This window comes from Saccopteryx leptura, chromosome 3 (assembly GCF_036850995.1).
Source record: "Saccopteryx leptura isolate mSacLep1 chromosome 3, mSacLep1_pri_phased_curated, whole genome shotgun sequence".
Taxonomy (NCBI): Eukaryota; Metazoa; Chordata; class Mammalia; order Chiroptera; family Emballonuridae; genus Saccopteryx; species Saccopteryx leptura.
In genome coordinates this window covers 67787828-67806693 of record NC_089505.1, presented here as the reverse complement: position 1 = coordinate 67806693, position 18866 = coordinate 67787828, and the positions used below count along the sequence as shown (strand labels likewise).

Here is an 18866-nt window from a genome sequence, read left to right as displayed (position 1 = left end):
TGGGATTTTTTAAAAATTTGTCTTTATTAATTGTAATGGGGTGACATTGATAAATCAGGGAACATGTTCAGAGAAAACATCTCCAGGTTGGCCCTGGCTGGTTGGCTCAGCGGTAGAGCGTCGGCCTGGCGTGCGGGGGACCCGGGTTCGTTTCCCGGCCAGGGCACATAGGAGAAGCGCCCATTTGCTTCTCCACCCCCCACACCCTCCTTCCTCTCTGTCTCTCTCTTCCCCTCCCGCAGCCTAGGCTCCTTGATTATGTTGCATACCCATCACCCAAAGTCAAATTGTCTTCCATCACCTTCTATCTGGTTTTTCTTTTGTGCCCTTCCCCTCCCCCCACCTTTTCCTTCTCTCCCCCTCCCCATAGCTGGGATTTTGAATTATTGTCCCCACTTTACAAATAAGAAAATGGACATTCATGCAGTGGGAGATCTGTTCACTAGAGCCCCAGTCTTCCTGGTAGGGGGGAATGAGGGGAGTGTTGGAATCGGAATTGGTCTTCTATGTAGTCCCCAGCAAGGCCTCCTCCTGATCTAGAGCAAAAACTGCAGGTGAGGCCGGGAGTGTTCTGCCATAAAGCAGGCGGAGATTATTAGAGATGGAGTGGCACTTAGTCTGAAGTTAGGGCTGGGTCAAGTAAACAAGGACTCTCCGTCTCATCAGATAACCTGCGGAGGAATGCTAACAGCGGGCAGGACAAGCAGGGCACACTACCACCCAAATACTTTTATAAATTGTTCACGGGTATTAACTACTTTAATCTTCCTAGTAACTGCACGAAGTCAAAACGATTATCCCCACTTTATCGATGAGAAAACAGCATCGAAGGTAGGGGTGCTGTCAGGGACGGTGGTTTCTTCAACTGCCCAATGACCATTAAGTGAAGAAGAAAACTTCCCGCTGTAACTATCTCAAGTAAAGGGAATGAGATATCTTAGAGGAAAGAATCTTCAACAGAGGATCCTCGCCCCCTACTGGCATGAGCTCACTGCAGCAAGGGACCATAGGCCTCGGAGGTTTGAGAAGAGGCGGGGCTTCAGGCGGGGAGATCTCGCCCCCTCGTGTTACACCAGTCATTTTCGTCCGCTGCAAAATAGAAGTCGGCTGGCGGAGGAGCGGGCCGAGTGCCTCGCGGGAAAGACTTCCCTGGTCAGAAGTGGGGCGTAAGCCAAAGCACGGGTGAGCATTGGGCCGAAGCGGGAGCGCGCGAGGTCCTCATCCTTTGCCCTGGGACGTAGGGGTCCCGGCTCCCCGAGACGGACCCAAGTGTCGTAATCTGGGAAACGGCGCGAGCCCAGGACTAGCGAGTGGGTGCGATTTCTCGAGCCTTTAGCTGATGGAGGAAATTCCTGGTAAAGGGCACGGGGGGAGGCGGGACTTCCTGTAGCAAGTGAAGGCGAGTTGCTATCCAAACCTATTTCCCTATTTGCCCTTAGCCTTGCGCCCAGGATGGCCGAGCTGGAAGCCAAGGGCCGCCTGTGGCTGGAGAGCCCCCCTGGGAGAGCACCTCCCATCTTCCTGCCCACGGACCGGCAAGCCCTGGTCCTGGGCCGGGGACCCCTGACCCAGGTTACCGACCGGAAGTGCTCCAGAAACCAAGGTAGGCGGGGCCGGGGCCTGAGCTGAGGGGTGTGGCCTTCTTCCGGAACGGAAACACATTTTGAAGAACATGAACAGTCAGTGCGTGCGGTAAAGGACATGTTTGGCCATCAGGCGAAATTTTGTGGTGCAGCCAGCCCTAAAGTTGGCAGGGGTCCACTGGGGAACACAGTAAGAGAAAGGCTGTGTCTGACCAGAAACCAGCAGACTCCTGAGGGGGAGAGTGCTGAGCCTATCCCTAGACAGCTGTCACTGGGCAGAGGATGCTCTCAGGCCACCAGGAAGGGTTGAGTCAGGCTACGACTCTTGCCAAGGAAAGAGCCGATCCTGTGGAGGAAAGTACCTTTTGCTAAAGCAGGGAAGAGTGGTAACGGACCAAGGCCCGGACCTGCACGTAGCCACATTCCTCATCAAAGAGAAGCCAGTTTTAAGCAGAAAAAGGCCCGCCTTGTCCCTAGGCAAAGACCAGCGTCACAGCAGTCCTCAGGCCTTTTATCTGGCTACTGCATTGCATATCAAGGAGTGAGCCAATCCCATTTAGAAATGAACTGCATCCTCCTCCTGACTGGGTGCTGTGGCGCCATCCTGTGGCCTGACGCTGGCCATGCTCCCGGGTAGTGAAACAATCACATGGGGGTGAATATCCTGACTCCACACTCTCACTTCTCAGTGGAGCTGGTCGCAGACCCTGAGACTCGGACCGTGGCTGTGAAACAGGTACCAGTTCCTCAGCAAAGCCTGGAGGTGGGGTCTGGGAGAAATCACAACCCCGCGGGGAACAGGCCATTGGGAATATCTGGACGGGAGGGAAGCAGGTAAAAAGTTCCCAGGTGTTGTCTGCTTCAATGCAGTAGCTATCCACATTTAAATTGGATAAGGCCTGATACCTGTAACTTCCCCGAAGCCTTGATTGGTGGTACCCAGTGAAAGGGCAGGGCTTACGGGTCTGATTGGCGGGTGGAGAGGCAAGTCCTATCCTGACTTGATTGGAGGGTATCTTGGGGGGTGGAGTCAGGCCCCCCATTTCTCTATTTCTCTGCAGCTAGGAATTAACCCCTCAACTGCTGGGACTGAGGAGCTGAAGCCTGGATTGGAGGGCTTTCTGGGGGTGGGGGACACACTGTATTTGGTCAATGGCCTCTACCCGCTGACCCTGTGCTGGCAAGAGGCCAGCACGCCAGCATCCCAGCCAGACACTCCACCTGGCACCCCTCCGGTGGCCCCAAACGAAGAGGAGGAGGAGGTTGAGCAGCAGAAAAAACGACTGCGAAAGTCATCCCCTGGCTGGGAGAGCTTCCAGAAGCTGCTCGTGTTTACTGCCTCTGGGGTGAAGTCTCGTGGCAAGGTGAGGGCCAAACTGGGGGCTGAGGGAGCCACCACAGAGTGGAGACGCAATCCTGTTTGCTGTGTGCCTTGGACAGGTCACTCAGCCTCTCTTAGGTGCCATTTCTTTGAGAAATGGACCTGATGATAAATTCAGGGGTTGTTGTAAGCATCGGGGCAAATCAGTGTATATCACCTCCTGCCTGATCCATGGTAACCACCTGTAACCACAGCAATGATCAGGATCATTTTAGCAGGAGCTATTATGATGAGTATTTCTTAGGTCCAGAGAGACTGTAGTTCAAATGCTGTTATACCACATTCTCTGAGACCCTTTCACCAGAAAAATGCAGAAGCTATGAAAACCACATGGCACAACCTGATGTGCAGTTAGCACCCAAACAAAATTTAGCTCCTGCCTCATTTACATGATTAGCCCTTCAAGGTGGGGAAGGTCAGGGCGGATAAGGTATGAGCCCCAATGTCAAGATTGAAATAGCCTGACCTGTGGTGGCGCAGTGGATGGAGCGTTGACCTGGAATGCTGAGGTCGTTGGTTCAATACCCTGTACTTGCCTGATCTAAGGCACATATGGGAGTTGAGGCTTCCTGCTTCTCTCTCTCTCTCTCCTCTCAAAATGAATAATAATTAAAAAAAAAAAAAAAAGATTGAAATAGGGGTCTAGGAAACAATAAAGGGAAGATTCCAGGCTCTGCACTCTGGCATCAGATGCGTCCTTGCCGTGACTGTCCTTGCTTAAGGTGTGTAGGCTCACTGACTCAGTTTCCCCATCTGTAAGGGACAGTGGTCATAGGCCCTGCCTCTCAGGGTTGATGTGTACCAGCCTATGGGTGAGAGGATCAGAGGTGTCACTGCTGTTCTTTTCTTGATAACGCCAGGTGGCCGGCTTTGATCTGGATGGAACCCTCATCTCCACACGCTCTGGGAAGGTCTTTCCCACTGGCCCCAGTGACTGGAGGTGATAAGAGGCAGGAGAAGGGGGTGAATGAGGCTCCCTCTGGGCCCTACGTCACCCAGCCACTTCTTTGCCCACCCTAGGATCTTGTACGGAGAGATTCCACATAAGCTCCAGGAGCTGGACGCCGAGGGCTACAAGGTGTGGATGTGTGTGTTTGGGTCCAGGCTGTGGGGCAGGCCAGGTGAGGAGGGCCCTGGGTGACACCCATCTGCTCCCTAGCTGGTGATCTTCACCAACCAGATGGGCATTGGGCGTGGGAAGCTGTCCGCAGAGGAGTTCAAGGCCAAGGTGGAGGCTGTGGTCGAAAAGCTGGGAGTCCCCTTTCAGGTACAGCTGCAAGGGAGACTGAAGGGGACTATCAGGGGACAAAGACCCCAAGAAAGATGGGACAGGGATTTGGGGGAGAAGGACCCAGAGAGAATAGGACAAAGAGAGTGAGACAGAGACCCAGAGAGGAGGGAGACAGGGACCCAGAAGAGAGGGAAGGGACAGTAACTCCGAGATATAGGGACAAGGATGGTGGGTGTCTAAGACCAAGAGTGCTGGAGCAGAGGTCTAGAGTCCTGGTGTGTGTGTCTGGGGTCGGGGGACTTTGGAGAGAATGGGACAGAGATCCAAGAGAGAGGCATACAGGGACTTGGAGAGGAGGGGGACAGAGGCCTAGGGAGGCAAAATTCCAGAGAATGGGACAAAGAGAAGGGACTGGCAGGGAAGGGGGATATAATACAGTGACCTGAGGGGGGGGCAGAGTTCCAGGGGGGGGGGCCACAGAGACCCAAAGAGGGGGCAGATCCTGGGTGTGGTTATATGAACAACAACCCATCCTAAGTGGCAAGTTTTGGGGCACTGGGAGCTCTCCTTTGGTGAGGGGTGGTGTGGCATCCTTAGGTCATCCTATACGTCCTTGAAGGATTATGGGTGCTCAAGGAGGAATGGTACCTGACCCTACCTGATCCACAGGTGCTGGTGGCCACGCATGCTGGCTTGTACCGGAAGCCGGTGACGGGGATGTGGGAACACCTGCAGCAGCAGGTGAACTGCAGCCTCCTGGTTGCCCTCCTTTCCCCTCTTAAAGCCCCCCCACTCCCTGCCCAGCCTCTGCACTCCAGGTCATGGTCCCTGCTTCTCTCTCCCTCTCATCTCCTCCCATCGTCCTTACCTTCTCAGTTTGTAGCCACGAGCCCTCGTGGCATCATGTTGGTATGTGAGGCCAGTGATCTTGAACTGAAGACCAGAGTGGTGATGTTAGCAGTTGACGTGTTTGTGTGTGCGTTCGTCTGAAGTGCCACAGCCTGGCCTACAGGGAGGGTGCAGGCGGTACATATAAACTGACTTAATCAGCAGGAGGCAGAGGCTGGGTTAGAGGGGCCACTAGAGTGAAGAGCTAAAAGTGGCGAGGGAGTCAGGTGGATGTCTTGTTTCTGGAAGAACACTCCACACTCCAGACTGGAGTGATGGCAGGTACAAAGTACTGAGTCTCGTGTGTTTAGGGACAGTCAGTGAGGATGCCCTTATGGCTGATGAGGGGAGACTGGGCCAGGTCAGATGGAACAGGTGTCACACTGTGTCAGGGCGCCTGGACCAGACAACTTTTACCCTGAGGGAGGGCTGTCTGCAGTAGGCACTTGTGCCCTCTGGCGGTGGTGAGAGGAACAGATGGTAAGTGAGACCAGCAAGGACTAAGTCTAGGGGCAGACCTTGGTCCTGAGGAGAGGCCGGGACAACAGGACTGGCACTTCGACTGGACGTGGGGTGGGGTTAGAGATCAAGCCCGATGCTTGCTGGAGCCCGTTGCTAGGGGAATGGATGTGGGCACAAGTTCCTGTTGTCAGTCTCCTGTCCTTTCTCAGGCAAATGATGGTGTGCCTATCTCCATTGGGGACAGTGTCTTCGTGGGAGGTAAGGGCCTGGTGTGAGGGGAATGTACAGCTCCTTAGGACTGATGAGGGGGGACACTTGGGTCCCTAAGGTTGCTGGTGTCCTCTGTGCATTCTAGATGCAGCTGGACGCCCAGCCAACTGGGCTCCGGGGAAAAAGAAAGACTTCTCCTGTGCAGATCGTCTGGTGAGCCCGGCCCCGCCCCCCACCTCTGGAGCCCCGCCCCGTCCCCTGGAGCCCCGCCTGACTGCCAGCCTCGTCCTCAGTTTGCCCTCAACCTGGGCCTGCCCTTTGCCACACCTGAGGAGTTCTTCCTGAAGTGGCCGGTGGCCGGCTTCGAGCTCCCAGCCTTTGACCCGGTGAGGCCTGTCGGTATGATGGGGGCGGTGGATGGGGGGGGGGGGGTCAGTGGAGTGGAGTGGGGTGGGGTCTCACTCCTTCTGTCTGCCCTCCCACACCCCAGAGGACAGTCTCCCCATCAGGGCCACTCTGCCTGCCTGAGTCCAGCTCCCTCTTGAGCTCCGACCCTGAGGTGGTCATCGCTGTGGGATTTCCTGGAGGTGAGCCACCCTGACTCCACCAATCCCTGGGAGCTCTGGCTGCCCTGGGCTTCCTACTGATGCCGCCCTTCCCCCGCAGCCGGGAAGTCCACCTTTCTCCGGGAGCATCTGGTGTCTGCCGGCTATGTCCACGTGAACAGGGTAGGGTTCCAGCTGCCCTGCTCTATCTGCTCATCTCCCTGTGAGATGTCCCGCTGTACCTCTTCTGAGATCTCTGCCTCTGCCACCCCATCCTTTCCCGGCAAGGTCCCTGTTGACCCCTGTGACTTGCTCTCTGTGTGTCCCAGGACACCCTGGGTTCATGGCAGCGCTGTGTGGCCATGTGTGAGACAGCTCTAAAGCAAAAGAAACCGGTCGTGATCGACAACACCAACCCGGACCCCCAGAGCCGGGCCAGGTACCAGGGTGCCCTGGGTGGCCTCTTCAGGGTGCACACAGGGCTCCTGACCAGCTTGGCCCATTCTGGCCCCACAGGTACATCAAGTGTGCTCAAGACGCGGGCGTCCCCTGCCGCTGCTTCCTCTTCAGTGCCACCCTGGAGCACGCCCGCCACAACAACCGGGTGGGTGCCCGTGCCCCCGCACCCCCCAGCATGCCCACCCCCAGCCTAACCAGCCTGACCTCTGCCCCCACAGTTCCGGGAGATGACGGATTCCTCTCATGCCCCCGTGTCCGACATGGTCATGTTCAGCTACAGGTAGGCACTGCCACAGGTCGGCTTTGCCAGGGCGGTCACGGGGCTCAGTGCTGGGCCTCACTGCCCTCACCACCCCGTCACCAGGAAGCAGTTCGAGGCCCCGACACTGGCGGAAGGCTTCTCTGCCATCCTGGAGATCCCGTTCCGGCTGCATGTGGAGCCACGGCTGGAGCAGCGGTACCGCCAGTTCTCCGAGGGCTGAGCCCTACCCGCCCTCCAATAAACACTGTTTTTGCTTCAAGCTTGGGTAGCATTTTGCTGGCGCCGGCACTTGAGCCCACCTCTGGATGAACTACCTCTCCTGCAAAGGCCAGGAATGAAGCTCTCGCGCCAGGGCTGCAGGCACTGAGATGATGGCTCGTGGGCTTTTAAAAGACTTTATTGGGGAAACGTACATGGGTGGGAACTGTCCTCAGAGACATCTCAGGACACTGTCCTCCATCTCACTGGGCAGTTGTAGTCTTCAGGGAACCCTTCTCAGAAGCACCTGACCTGGGGCAGGGGGACAGTGGACGGCCTAAATGGGGGACCCCCTACTTGGCTGCCGGAACCTGTGAGCCTATATGGCTCTGGGGACTAGGGAAGTGCCTCTCCCTGCCAATACTCAAGAGAGGGGGCTGGAGTCTCCCAGGGACCAGGGACTGTCAGGCCCCTTGCTCCCCTCTGCTCTTGTCAAAGCCAGGGTCACAGTACTCCCCAAACCCCCAGGGTGCCCGAGTCCAGCCCACACTGCACTGGCTGCCACTCACCAGTCTCAGCGGGGGCCTCATCTGTGACTCCTGGAGGGGCCCAGGCCTGGGGTGGTCACTACCCCCCCATCTGTGGGCGAAGAAGCCAGGGAAGAGTCAGCAGTGGGGGGGAGGGGGAGGACGAGGGAGGGGCAGTGCTCCAGCCTCACCCCGCGCTGCTGCTGCTCCTGCTCCAGGTTCCTCTGCAGGACCTGCTGCTGGTTGGCGATGACACGCCGGATGCCGTTGACAAAGTTGCTCTGGTCATGCGGGATGAGGCCGATGAAGATCTTCTTCTCCGAGGAGTACAGGAGCATGAGCACGCGGACCTCGCAGGAGGCCTTGTATGAAAAGTGCACGCAGCCGGCCTGGCAGGCGCAGAGCAGGCGTCACCGGTGGCCCTGGCCACAGATGCCCTTCCCACTGGAATGGGCTCAGGCCAGCGTCCCACAGACAGAGCTGGAGCTGCCGCGTGTGCGAACCAGGTGTGTCCTAACTGCTCTGTCCTCACAGCTCTGTTACTGCTGCAGTTTGGGGACACAGTGACAGAAACCCAGACTGTTTAGGGCCCAACACGTTCTGCACAGCAGAGCCCAGGACACAGGCACCTGCTGTCAGGAGCGCCACCTACACCGGAGGGGCCAGTACACAGATGCCTCTGCAACGGGGCCTGGGTGCAGCGCGCAGGATCAGCCACAACCAGACCAAGCCGTGCACAGAGGTCCAGCTGGGCGAGACACCCGGCACCAAGGGTCCCTCATGCCATGAACTCCCAGAGCCAGCGAGTTCAGGGATGCTGGAAGCCCAGCAACTTAACTGCTCCGCTCGGCCTGCCCATATCAGCCAGGGACGAGGCCTAGTGCTGACAGGGCAGCAACCACGTGCTCCCCTTCCAGGTCCCTGGCTCCTGTCTCTCCAAAGCCAGGAGTCATCATCCCCACATCACAGGTTAGCCAAACGAGGACCCGCAGGCCCTGACGTGCTGGGCCTCACTGCCCTCACCACCACGTCACCAGGAAGCAGTTCAAGGCCCCGACGCTGGCGGAAGGCTTCTCTGCCATCCCGGAGATCCTGTTCCGGCTGCATGTGGAGCCACGGCTAGAGCAGCGGTACCGCCAGTTCAGCACTGGCCCTGTGTGTACCGCCTCTGGGACAGCAGTGACAGGTCTCCAAGAGGAAACCCTTGGGAGAGCCCAGCGCATGCCCCACTCGCTACACCCGAGCCAACATTCGGCCATCTGACCTGCACACGAGTGGACAAGAGAGCCAGGCTCAAGGGGGCCCTCAGGCGCTCTGTGCTTTTTTTTTTTTTTTTTTTAATTATTTATTTATTTATTTTAGAGAGAGAGAGAGAGAGAGAGAGAGAGAAGGGGGAGGAGCAGGAAGCATCAACTCCCATATGTGCCTTGACCAGGCAAGCCAGGGTTTTGAAGCGGCAACCTCAGTGTTTCCAGGTTGACGCTTTATCCACTGTACCACCACAGGTCAGGCAAATTTGCAGGTTTTTATAATTTTTTTTTTAATTTATTCATTTTAGAAAGGAGAGAGAGAGGGAGAGAGAGAGAAGAGAGAGAAGGAGGAGGAGCAGGAAGCATCAACTCCCATATGTGCCTTGACCAGGCAAGCCCAGGGTTTCGAACCGGCAACCTCAGCATTTCCAGGTCGACGCTTTATCCACTGTGCCACCACAGGTCCGCTCTGTGCTTTTAAACTTAGTCACGGAAGAAATAGATAATCGGCTCCTCAGATACCCGACGCCATGACTGTGATTACTTCCATTGATTTAAAAGAAATAGGTAATCTGGAGACAGCACAATACCCCTACAGATGTCCAGAAAGTGGCCGGCAACAGCGGGGGTTTCAGCAGAGCCGTAGGAGAGACCGAGGCCCGGTGTTTGGCTGGGAGCAGACCCGCCGCCCAGCCTGGCGAGGGGCCTCCCGGACCCTGGGGTTTTCCATTGGAAAACGAGAGTGATGGTGGTCCTGCCCCTGGGAGAGCAGGCAGCAGCAAATAAATGTCCGGTGATGCCACCCGGGCACTGACAACACAGGCGCAGCAGCAGGGGACAGGCTATGTGGGCCTTTAGGGCCTGAGTCCCTGCCCCAGTGCCTCACTTTCCCCATCTGTAAAACGGGGTCAGGGCAGCACAGAGCCACAGAGTACCGTGGGAGCTGTGTGGACTAGGAAGCAGTGCGTGTGCAGGCACACAGCAAACATGGCGTCACTGTGGGCTGCCGCCACACCCCCGCAAGCTCTGAGGCCAGCATCCCTCTGTTTACCTCATACAAGTTTAAACACCCAGTGGCGCTGACCGCTTCTGTCCCCTGGGCCTTTGCCCCCACGCCGCCGCCCGGCCCACTCACAAAGCCATTGTCCATGATCCGGCACAGGCTCTTCAGCGTCTCCAGGTCCTTGGTGAAGTGGAACTGCACCAGGCGGGAGTTCCGGAACAGGGGCACCAGGGTGGTCTGCAGGGAGGCCGGGGACAGCTCCGTGAGGCCCAGGAGCCTGGACAGCCCACACCTACGCTTCCCGTCCACTCAGCCCTCCCACACGGGGCTGGCACTGAGGCTGAGTGCCAGCTTACCCTGCAGGCAGGTCCTGCAAAGCCTCCAAGCCACTCCCGCCAGGCTCCAGTCCAGGGCCTTCCTGGGCTGTCTGCCCACCCAGACCACTCTCTGCAGCTGGTCGCTCGCAGGCCCATCTGGGAAGCTCCCCCACCCTGTGACCCGCTGCCTGGAACTGCGCCCCCTCCGCTCACCAGCAGCTGCTGGGGGATGAGCTGCATGTACAGCTTCCTTGGCCATTGCTCGGTCCTCCTGCAGGCACAAGGGGACAAGGGTCAAGGAGCTAGGTCTGGCCAAGACGCTCCCTCTACCCCTGCCTGACACTCACAGGATCTCCCCTTGGTTCACATAGACATGCGACGGCAGCCATCTCTTCGACCGGCTGTTGGGCTCAGGCCTGGGCTTTTGGGGAGAGGAGGAGAAACATCAGGAATGGGAAGGGCCTTGAGTGTGTGGGGGTACACTGGTTCCTAAGTGACCTGGGCCACCCCAGGGCTCACCTCCTGCCACTCCATGACTCCACTCCATGCCAGGAACTTGTTATTAACGATCTGGACCGGACCTGCAACACCACCGGGCCCCACAGCCTGCAGGAGGAGACAGGTTGGGGCTCCCAAGCCCTACCCAGTTTCCCCTACCCCACCAGCCCAGTGGTCCCAAGCCTGCACACTGCCTGCCTCCACTGCTCGGCCTCCAGTCTGCTACGGCCCAGGGTAAGACCTGCGCCTCCTGGCCCACAGACCTCCCATGGCTCCCACATGTCCCGGGACAAGTACCAGCCCCTCAGCCTGGGGTACAAAGCCCGTGATCTGCCTATAATAACTGGCAGCTCTAAAACATGTTGCACGAACTGGGACACTTCTGGGTGAAGGGGACACACTGGTAAGACGCCTGATCACCCTGCAGGGTCTCCCAGCCTCACACTGCCCTCCCCATGACAAGCATGCTCCTGCTACCCCCTGGACATTAGGAGTCAGGGTGCACACAGCACCCGAGGCGCCTGGCTCCCCACTCCACATACCTCCCCCCTGGGAACCCTCCTTGGTTGTCCCACCCTTCAGAAGCTCACTGGCACGGCAGTGCCGGGGGCCGGGGCGTACCTGTTTGCGGGTGGTGATGACCTGCCGGATGGCGTTGACGAAGCCGCTCTGGTCGTAGGGGATGAGGCCCATGAAGATCTTCTTCTTGGATGAGTACAGGAGCATGAGCACGCGGACCTCGCAGGGGGAGATGTGGGGGAAGAGCATGCAGCCCGCCTGGGGGGGCAGAGGTCAGGGACCTTAGAGCCCTGAGGAGGGGCCCAGTGCCCTCCCCTGGTCACCTGAGCCTGCCCCTCTCATCGTGGGATAGAAGTCCTCAAAGTCAACCCCACGGTCCCAAAACGAGGTGTGCAGCCAAAACACTGCCAGGGCAGTGGCCAGAGGGCTTGGCCCAGCCCGGCCCGGGGACGCAACTTCCTCCCAGCTGTGAGAGTGCAGGCAAATTGCCTTCCACTTCTGGACTTGTTTCCCTGTCTGTACAATGGCCAGTAGTGTACACAGTAAACGCCACATGAACGCGCCTCGCCAAGGTGCTGTGCCTCCTTGGTAGGACATGGGAGACCACGAGTCTGACAGATGCGCCCATCTGGGAACACTGCCCAAGGATGTCTGCCTGCCTCTGGTCCCCTGGCTCAAGCGCAGGGTCTACTCGCTCAGGGAACCCACCCCAGGCCCCCTGGGCCTATGCTCACTGGCCCTCCCAGAACTACAAGGACCAAGAGGATGACGCCCATCTTCCAGGCAACCTAGGGACCAGGCACAAAGCAAGCCCTCAGCAAAGGATGCTGAGGGAAGGGGTGACCAGTCAGACAAGAGACCCCACACCACCACACCCTCTAGTCTGTCCAAGTCGGGGGGGGGAGGGAGGTTCCTCCTGGACATCAGGAGTCGAGGCGCACACAGCACCCACTGGAGGCAGTGACTGGAGGGAACCCAGAGCCGAGCTCTCTGGACTTCCTGGACATCACATTTCCCCCCCAAGACACGCCTTGTTCCACAACCAGACCCCTGGGGGGGAGGGGGGTGCTGCTGAACCCCACGTCCAGACCTCAGGGGCTATAGGAACCAGGTCACGTTTCACCTTCTGATAACCTTTGTTCAAATCCCAAACCGACTACTTCAGCAGGTCGTGTTTACTGAGAACCTACTGTGTACTCGAATCACTTGACAGAGATGTACTCCTCCCACAGGCCCCTAGGAGAGTTCTGCTGTTAGCCCCACTTGCCAGATGGGAAGGCCGAGCCCCAGCACAGACCTGTCCCTCCTCTCAGCTCGCTCTTCCCTGGGCCGCCCTTGTCTACCAGGCCCCCCTGCCACCTGCTGGATCCCAGGAGGGCTAGCTAGCTCAGTCTCTCCATCCACTCAGATCCTCCATGGCCAGCGCTCGGCCTGGAAGGACACGGGAGCCTGAAGCAGGGGCCTGCCCTCTGCTCTATTGAAGACACTTTCTGAGACCTGACCACAGACAGGCATGGGGCACGACGACGGCGTGAGCGAGCGACTCCCCCAGGCCCGCAAGAGAGCTCACCCGGGGCCCATCCTGGGCTGCCTGGCAGAACTGTGTGCTGCGCTGCCACCAAGTTGCCTAGACGAGACGGCCCCCTGCCCTGCCCTCAGCTGCCCACCCATGCCCACCACTCCACTCACGAATCCGTTGCCCATGACGCGGCAGAGCCCCTTGAGCGAATCACAGTCTCGGTTGGTGAAGTGGAACTGCGCCAGCTGGGAGTTGCGGAACAGGGGGCCCAGAGTGGTCTGGGGGCAACAAGGGGACAGCTGGGTCAGGGCTGGGGGGTAGGGGCGCTCTGGGGGGCAGGCTGGGGGCAGGGGCGGGTCTCACCAGCAGCTGCTGTGGGATCAGTTGCATGATCAGCTTCTGTGGCCACTGGTCGGTCTCCCTGTGGGAGGAGAGGGTCAGGGGAGGCCGCCAGCCCCAGCCCCCCCACTTCCCCCCCCCCCCCCCCCCCCGCCGGGCACTCACAGGTTCTCGCCCTGGTTCACGTAGGCCTGGCAGGGGAGGGTCCGCTTTAGCTTCGCGTTGGAGTCCGAGTAGGGTCTGCGCTTCTGTGGTGGGAGCGAGGGTCTCACTGACAGCTTGGATGCCCAGGCCTGCCCCCACCCATAAGGGCCATGGAAACTGTTGAGGCAGCCCCAGCTCCACAGGGACTCATGGGGATCGGACACTGACCGCTCACCTCCTGCCACTCGAGGACACCACTCCAGGCCAGCAGCTTATTGCTGAGCCGATGCTCGCCCACCGCCAGGCCCCCAAGGGCGAGTCCAGGCGAGGAGGGACCAATAGGACCCAGGGCCCCAAAGACCCGAGCACCTTGCTGAGGAAGAGAGGTGGGGAAACTGAGGCTGGGGCAACCACAAGGGCTCGCCGTCTCCCACAAACCCCACAAAGGACATCTCCATGTACAGACCAAAACTTCCCTCTCAGAAACACCCAGGACCACGTCCAAACCACTTGTCTCAAGGGTCAGGGCCCTGCCTAGCTGATTTCAGAGTTTTCCGCACCCCCCCCCAGCCCATTTGTCTCCTCAACACTAGTCCATGCAAGGTCCTGCGTCCCCCTCCAGCCCTTGCTCCCGCTGAGCTCTAAACCTGGAATACAGTCCCACCAGCCTCGGTAGGCTCCGCCCACTTACCCTCCCAGTCTGATCAAGTTTTGGTCTCTCTACGGAGACCCAATACAGAAGCCAACTCTCTGGGGTCCAGGGTCTCCTCAAAGCCCCCGCAACGCACAAGCCAGCCCAGGCTGTGTTCGTCTGTTTATCTGGCACACTGGTCTGCCCTGTCCTGCCCACGCTCCAGGCCCTTCCAAGGCTTCTCTTGACTGTCAAGAGAAAGTACAGATTCTCCCTCTGGCTCCCACCAACTTCTCTGCGCCGTTGCAGGCCCTCCCTCCTGCCTACTGTACGCCAGGATGAAGCCCTGTCAGGCTGACCCCAGGGTTGCAGAGACCAGAAGCACACAAAGTACAGAACTACCTTGAGGGCAGGGAGGGAGCATGTGGAGGCAGCATGACAACACCTGGAGGGGTCTCACAGTGTCTTAAGAACATTTGCAGAACACCAGAATGTTCTAGCAATAAAGCCAAGGAAAGCTACACATTCTACTCACAGGGTTCTCTCCCTGCCACCCTTTTGTAAATCAAAAACATCTCAAACCCCACAAGAGAAGGCTTTGAATAGCCTCGCAGCAAAAACCCCCTGAAAACCTTACTAGTGAGTACCTCCAGGCAGGTAGGAAATAAACAAAAAAGCCTGACCAGGCCGTGGCGGCGCAGTGGATAGAGCATCAGACTGGGATGGGGAGGACCAGGTTCAAGACCCCGAGGTCACCAACTTGAGTGCGGGCTCATCTGGTTTGAGCAAAGCTCACCAGCTTGGACCCAAGGTCGCTGGCTTGAGCAAGGGGTTACTTGGCCTGCTGAAGGCCCACAGTCAAGGAACATTAACAGAAAGCAATCAGGCCCTGGCCAGTTGGCTCAGTGGTGGAGCATCGGCCTGGTGTGCAGAAGTCCCGGGTTCGATTCCCGGCCAGGGCACACAGGAGAAGCGCCCATCTGCTTCTCCACCCCTCCTCCTCTCCTTCCTCTCTGTCTCTCTCTTCCCCTCCCACAGCCAAGGCTCCATTGGAGCAAAGATGGCCCGGGCGCTGGGGATGGCTCCTTGGCCACTGCCCCAGGCGCTAGAGTGGCTCTGGTCGCGGCAGAGCAGCGCCCCGGAGGGGCAGAGCATCGCCCCCTGGTGGGCAGAGCTTCGCCCCTGGTGGGCGTGCCGGGTGGATCCCAGTCCGGTGCATGCGGGAGTCTGTCTGTCTCTCCCCGTTTCCAGCTTCAGAAAAATACAAGAGAAAGCAATCAATGAACTAAGGTGTTGCAACAAAAACTTTTGATTGATGCTTCTCATCTCTCTCCGTTCCTGTCTGTCTGTCCCTATCTATCCCTCTGTCTCTGTAAAAAAAAAAAAAAGAAAAAAAGGCCTTATAGTTGTTCATTTCCATCTTTTTTTTTTTTTTTTTTTTTCACTTTTCTGAAGCTGGAAACGGGGAGAGACAGTCAGACAGACTCCCGCATGCGCCCGACCGGGATCCACCCGGCACGCCCACCATGGGGCGACGCTCTGCCCATCAGGGGGCGATGCTCTGCCCATCCTGGGCGTCGCCATATTGCGACCAGAGCCACTCTAGCGCCTGGGGCAGAGGCCACAGAGCCATCCCCAGCGCCCGGGTCATCTTTGCTCCAATGGAGCCTTGGCTGCGGGAGGGGAAGAGAGAGACAGAGAGGAAAGTGCGGTGGAGGGGTGGAGAAGCAAATGGGCGCCTCTCCTGTGTGCCCTGGCCAGGAATCGAACCCGGGTCCTCCGCACGCTAGGCCGACGCTCTACCGCTGAGCCAACCGGCCAGGGCTCCATCTTATTACTAATGGACATTTCCAAATTTCTTATTAAGCATACAGATATCTTCTGTCCCAGATTGACAGGCAGGGAAAGTTCTATTTTGGAGGGAAGCACAAAAATCTAAAGCAAGCAAGCAGGCTCTCCCCTCGGGCAGTTATGGGAGACAAGCGGGGGTGCAGAACGTGTGTGTGATCAGTGCTGAAATGTGTCTGAGACAGAAGGCAGGTATCGAAGCCCTCCATCTGTATGCACCGCAGCGCAGGCACAAAACTCGGGGGAAATGTAGTGAAAGCACTCAGCAGGAGGATCCAGGTAGACAAGACTACGGACCCGCTCAGTCGGTGCAAGCTCTAGGGACACGTGTTGAAAGTCTGCTTATCTGGGAGAGCGGGCTGACCACACAGGACTTGAAAGAAATTTTGGTCCACAGTGTAAAGACCAGGGATGCTTGCCTAAACGGAGGGACACCTGCAACAAACATCATGACCAGGTCAAGGGCTAGGCTTAAGCGCAACGCTAAAAAAAATCTCCCATCTGGTCGACTGTTTGCACAATTGAGCTGTGCATCGACCTCCGATTTGTTGTTTACCGAATAGGAAAGTCTATCTGGTACTTGAAAGGGTGAAAACCTTAATGAGGAGGGACGTTTAAGGGGCCAGTAAGTGCCTTTGAACAAATAAGATGTGAATGCCCATGAAAGGGGGATGTTTGAGTTGAAGGAGGCGCTCATTGTCTGGGTGTGTAAAATCGAAGAAAGCCTGGTTAAAGCTTGTATAGAGCCAGCACAGCTCCATGCCATGCACAATGTTGGGGCGGTGTAGTTGAGAAGTGAACTTCACCGTCAGCCTAGGGTAAAACGCACCCCTGGGCAGGTTTGTGTACGGTTCGGCTGTGCGCGAAACGTCAGGACGTGGAGGCTTACCGCTCCAGATAGGCTTTTATTAAGATTTCGAAAAGTACGTGCATGTTTCAAGGCCGGGGAAAGCATGTACAGCTTCATGTGCCAGCAATGCTAGATGTTTATGTTTAAAGTCTGGGCTTGTTACTGCGCGTGAGGACATCTCACACCTGGGCGCTCGTGCAAATCCTGGGCGCATATGACACGGGCGCCGGGCAGAATGCTCCCGGTGCAACACCTGGGCGCGCGAGGGCAGGATGAGATCCCTCTCGCCGCCGGCTCCAGACCCCATCTTCATCGCCAGATTTCTTGCCCGGAAAGAGACCAACTTTCCAATTGGAAAAACAAGCGCGCACGCCGGCCATCGTCGGTCCACTCGCTAGCCCCCCACCCCACGTTTAAATCCGGCCACGGAGTCAGCAGTAATTCGAGCCCTCCCCGCCCGTGTACCCCACCCCCGCCACCCCGGTCCCTGCGCGTAACAAAGGGGAGAGCCCGGCGCGTACCACCGAGGGGTTCCACGGGGGAACCCGGCCTCAGGCAGGCAGGACCACCCTTCGGGGCCACCCAGAGACCCCACAGAGGAGGGGATCGCGGACAAAGACGGGAGCCCGGAGGCGGGGCCGTGGAAGGCTCTGGAAAAAGGGCGGGGGGCTCACCATGGGAGGGGCCGAGCGGGCCCGAATCCGCGGCGGCTGAGGGCCCCGGGGACTGGCCGGCCAGGAGTGCGAACGGGCGGCACGCACCAAGAGGGGCCGCGGGGGGCGGCCGCGACCCCCGAGGGGGCCCCCAGCGCCGAAGCGGTGCGGGGCGCGGCGCGGACGGACCATGGCGGGCGCGTGCCGAGCAGACTAAGGGTGCCACGGGCCGCGGAGGGGGCTACGGGCTCCGCCGACTGAGGGGTGCGGGCGCGCGGCTCTGGGGGAGTCGGGATGGGTTGTACCAAGCGCGGGGGACGCGCCGCCGGACAGGGGTCGCCGCGGCCGAACTACTGCGGCGAGCGGGGGAGCACGGCGCATACCAAGAGCGTCCGAGAGGGGGCGTGGCCGGGGTGTACCAAAATATGGCTGGAGGGGGCTCAGGAAACGAAGAGGGTGTGTGGGGCCGGGAAGAGGCAATTGGGAGACACAATGGGTTGCTCGAGCAGGGCGGGAGAAACTAAGAGGACGTGCGAGAAACAACTTCAGGGCACCGTGGCGGGGAAGACCATACCAAAGGGTGGAGGGGGTAACAGATGAACGTAAAAGACGATACCAAGTTGGCTCCAGGCTGGGGGGTGGGATCCAAAAGATTTTACCTCGAGTCTGGGGCCCGCGGAGCCCGAGGACTACAAGAGCTCTCAGGAGAAGGGAAGGAAAGACTAATGGGCTTGAGGGTGAGGAAATCTACCTAGAGGTGTGGGGATACGGGTCGTACCATGCACAAGGGGAGGACTTAAGGTTTGAAGGCCGTGACGTGGCTAGGTCGGTAGGGGACCACAACTCCCAGTGGGCTTCGCGCGGCCAGGGCAGGGCCCGCGGCCTCAAGAGGCGCCGTGACAGCTGTGTGCCCATTGGCCCTTCGCCTTAGGCTCCGCCCACCTCTCTCTGCTACTTCTTACACCCTCCTCTCACGGCCATTCATTGATTCCCTCATTGACTCAAGTAAATGACTGCACGTTCACTTACTAGTGGTTGTGTAAGATTTTTTTTGCTTCATTTTCCCTGTTCCTTAAGTTTGGATAATTGCTAACCCCAAAGTGGTTATGAGGCTCAAATGAGTGTGAAGTATTAGGATCGTTACTTGGCACAGTGACGATGTTAAATATTTGGTTTTTTACTTTTAATCATTTCCAGTTCTGTGCTAGGCAATGAGTATATTGTGATGACAGACTAGGTCCATCACAGAGCCCATGCTCCACGGAGGAACACACATCATCGTAGTTTGTGATGTGTTAAATAGCGCAAATGCACAGAATGATGGGATGGCGACCACGAAAGTAAAAACAGTGACTGAACAGCCTGCAATTTTGCATAAGCTGAAAGAGTGTGTTAAATGAGGGAACAGCAAAGGTAGAAATCCTGAGAGTAGAAGAAAAACAAGGGAGCCCAGTGAGTCGGGAGCGGATGAGGGTGGAAGGGAGCTGTGGAAGTTGGTAGGGGCCAGATGCCACAAGTAGGAGGGACCCTGTAGCGTTGGGATGGCATT

The 18866-nt window shown here is 58.0% G+C and overlaps 2 protein-coding genes across 8 annotated transcripts; one reads left to right on the top strand and one right to left on the bottom strand.

Moving 5' to 3' along the window:
• Nucleotides 1-455: 455 nt before the first annotated feature.
• PNKP (polynucleotide kinase 3'-phosphatase) lies at nt 456-9041 on the top strand. 5 transcript variants are annotated; one of them, XM_066374042.1, is made up of 17 exons: nt 456-1182; nt 1440-1603; nt 2273-2319; nt 2645-2947; nt 3825-3904; nt 3985-4042; nt 4124-4231; nt 4865-4936; nt 5755-5803; nt 5901-5968; nt 6049-6141; nt 6246-6342; nt 6422-6483; nt 6630-6739; nt 6817-6904; nt 6978-7039; nt 8784-9040. In XM_066374042.1, the coding sequence occupies exons 1-17, from the start codon at nt 983-985 to the stop codon at nt 9007-9009; spliced, it is 1887 nt and encodes a 628-aa protein (XP_066230139.1). In that variant the 5' UTR covers nt 456-982; the 3' UTR covers nt 9010-9040. The 5 variants fall into 5 exon arrangements, with proteins under 5 accessions (XP_066230139.1, XP_066230140.1, XP_066230144.1 ...); XM_066374043.1 differs by lacking the exon at nt 8784-9040 and adding an exon at nt 7124-7281 and having other exon boundaries at nt 461-1182; XM_066374047.1 differs by having other exon boundaries at nt 1041-1310; nt 8784-9041.
• Nucleotides 7403-18159, bottom strand: PTOV1 (PTOV1 extended AT-hook containing adaptor protein). 3 transcript variants are annotated; one of them, XM_066374057.1, is made up of 13 exons: nt 18069-18159; nt 13571-13708; nt 13357-13439; nt 13216-13273; nt 13023-13130; nt 11436-11591; nt 10836-10922; nt 10664-10737; nt 10530-10587; nt 10132-10236; nt 7938-8135; nt 7789-7858; nt 7403-7531 (listed from the first exon to the last, which is right to left on the bottom strand). In XM_066374057.1, exons 4-12 carry the CDS (start codon nt 13240-13242, stop codon nt 7847-7849), a joined length of 825 nt encoding a protein of 274 aa, XP_066230154.1. In that variant the 5' UTR covers nt 13243-13273; nt 13357-13439; nt 13571-13708; nt 18069-18159; the 3' UTR covers nt 7403-7531; nt 7789-7846. The 3 variants fall into 3 exon arrangements, with proteins under 3 accessions (XP_066230154.1, XP_066230153.1, XP_066230152.1); XM_066374056.1 differs by lacking the exon at nt 18069-18159 and adding an exon at nt 17977-18055; XM_066374055.1 differs by lacking the exon at nt 18069-18159 and adding an exon at nt 17339-17727.
• Nucleotides 18160-18866: the final 707 nt, after the last annotated feature.

What these genes read in the sequence shown, in the direction of transcription:
- PNKP (XM_066374042.1), top strand. Translation starts at nt 983, where the DNA reads ATGAGCTCACTGCAGCAAGGGACCATAGGCCTCGGAGGTTTGAGAAGA. An exon ending in GCTATGTCCACGTGAACAGG is followed by an intron (nt 6,484 to 6,629) that starts GTAGGGTTCCAG and finishes TGTGTGTCCCAG; the next exon opens with GACACCCTGGGTTCATGGCA. An exon ending in ATGGTCATGTTCAGCTACAG is followed by an intron (nt 7,040 to 8,783) that starts GTAGGCACTGCC and finishes CCACGTCACCAG; the next exon opens with GAAGCAGTTCAAGGCCCCGA.
- PTOV1 (XM_066374055.1), bottom strand. Translation starts at nt 17,509, where the DNA reads ATGGTCCGTCCGCGCCGCGCCCCGCACCGCTTCGGCGCTGGGGGCCCC. An exon ending in CCCGCTCGGCCCCTCCCATG is followed by an intron (nt 13,709 to 17,338) that starts GTGAGCCCCCCG and finishes TCTCTTCCTCAG; the next exon opens with CAAGGTGCTCGGGTCTTTGG. An exon ending in GTGAACCAAGGGGAGATCCT is followed by an intron (nt 10,588 to 10,663) that starts GTGAGTGTCAGG and finishes TTGTGCCTGCAG; the next exon opens with GAGGACCGAGCAATGGCCAA.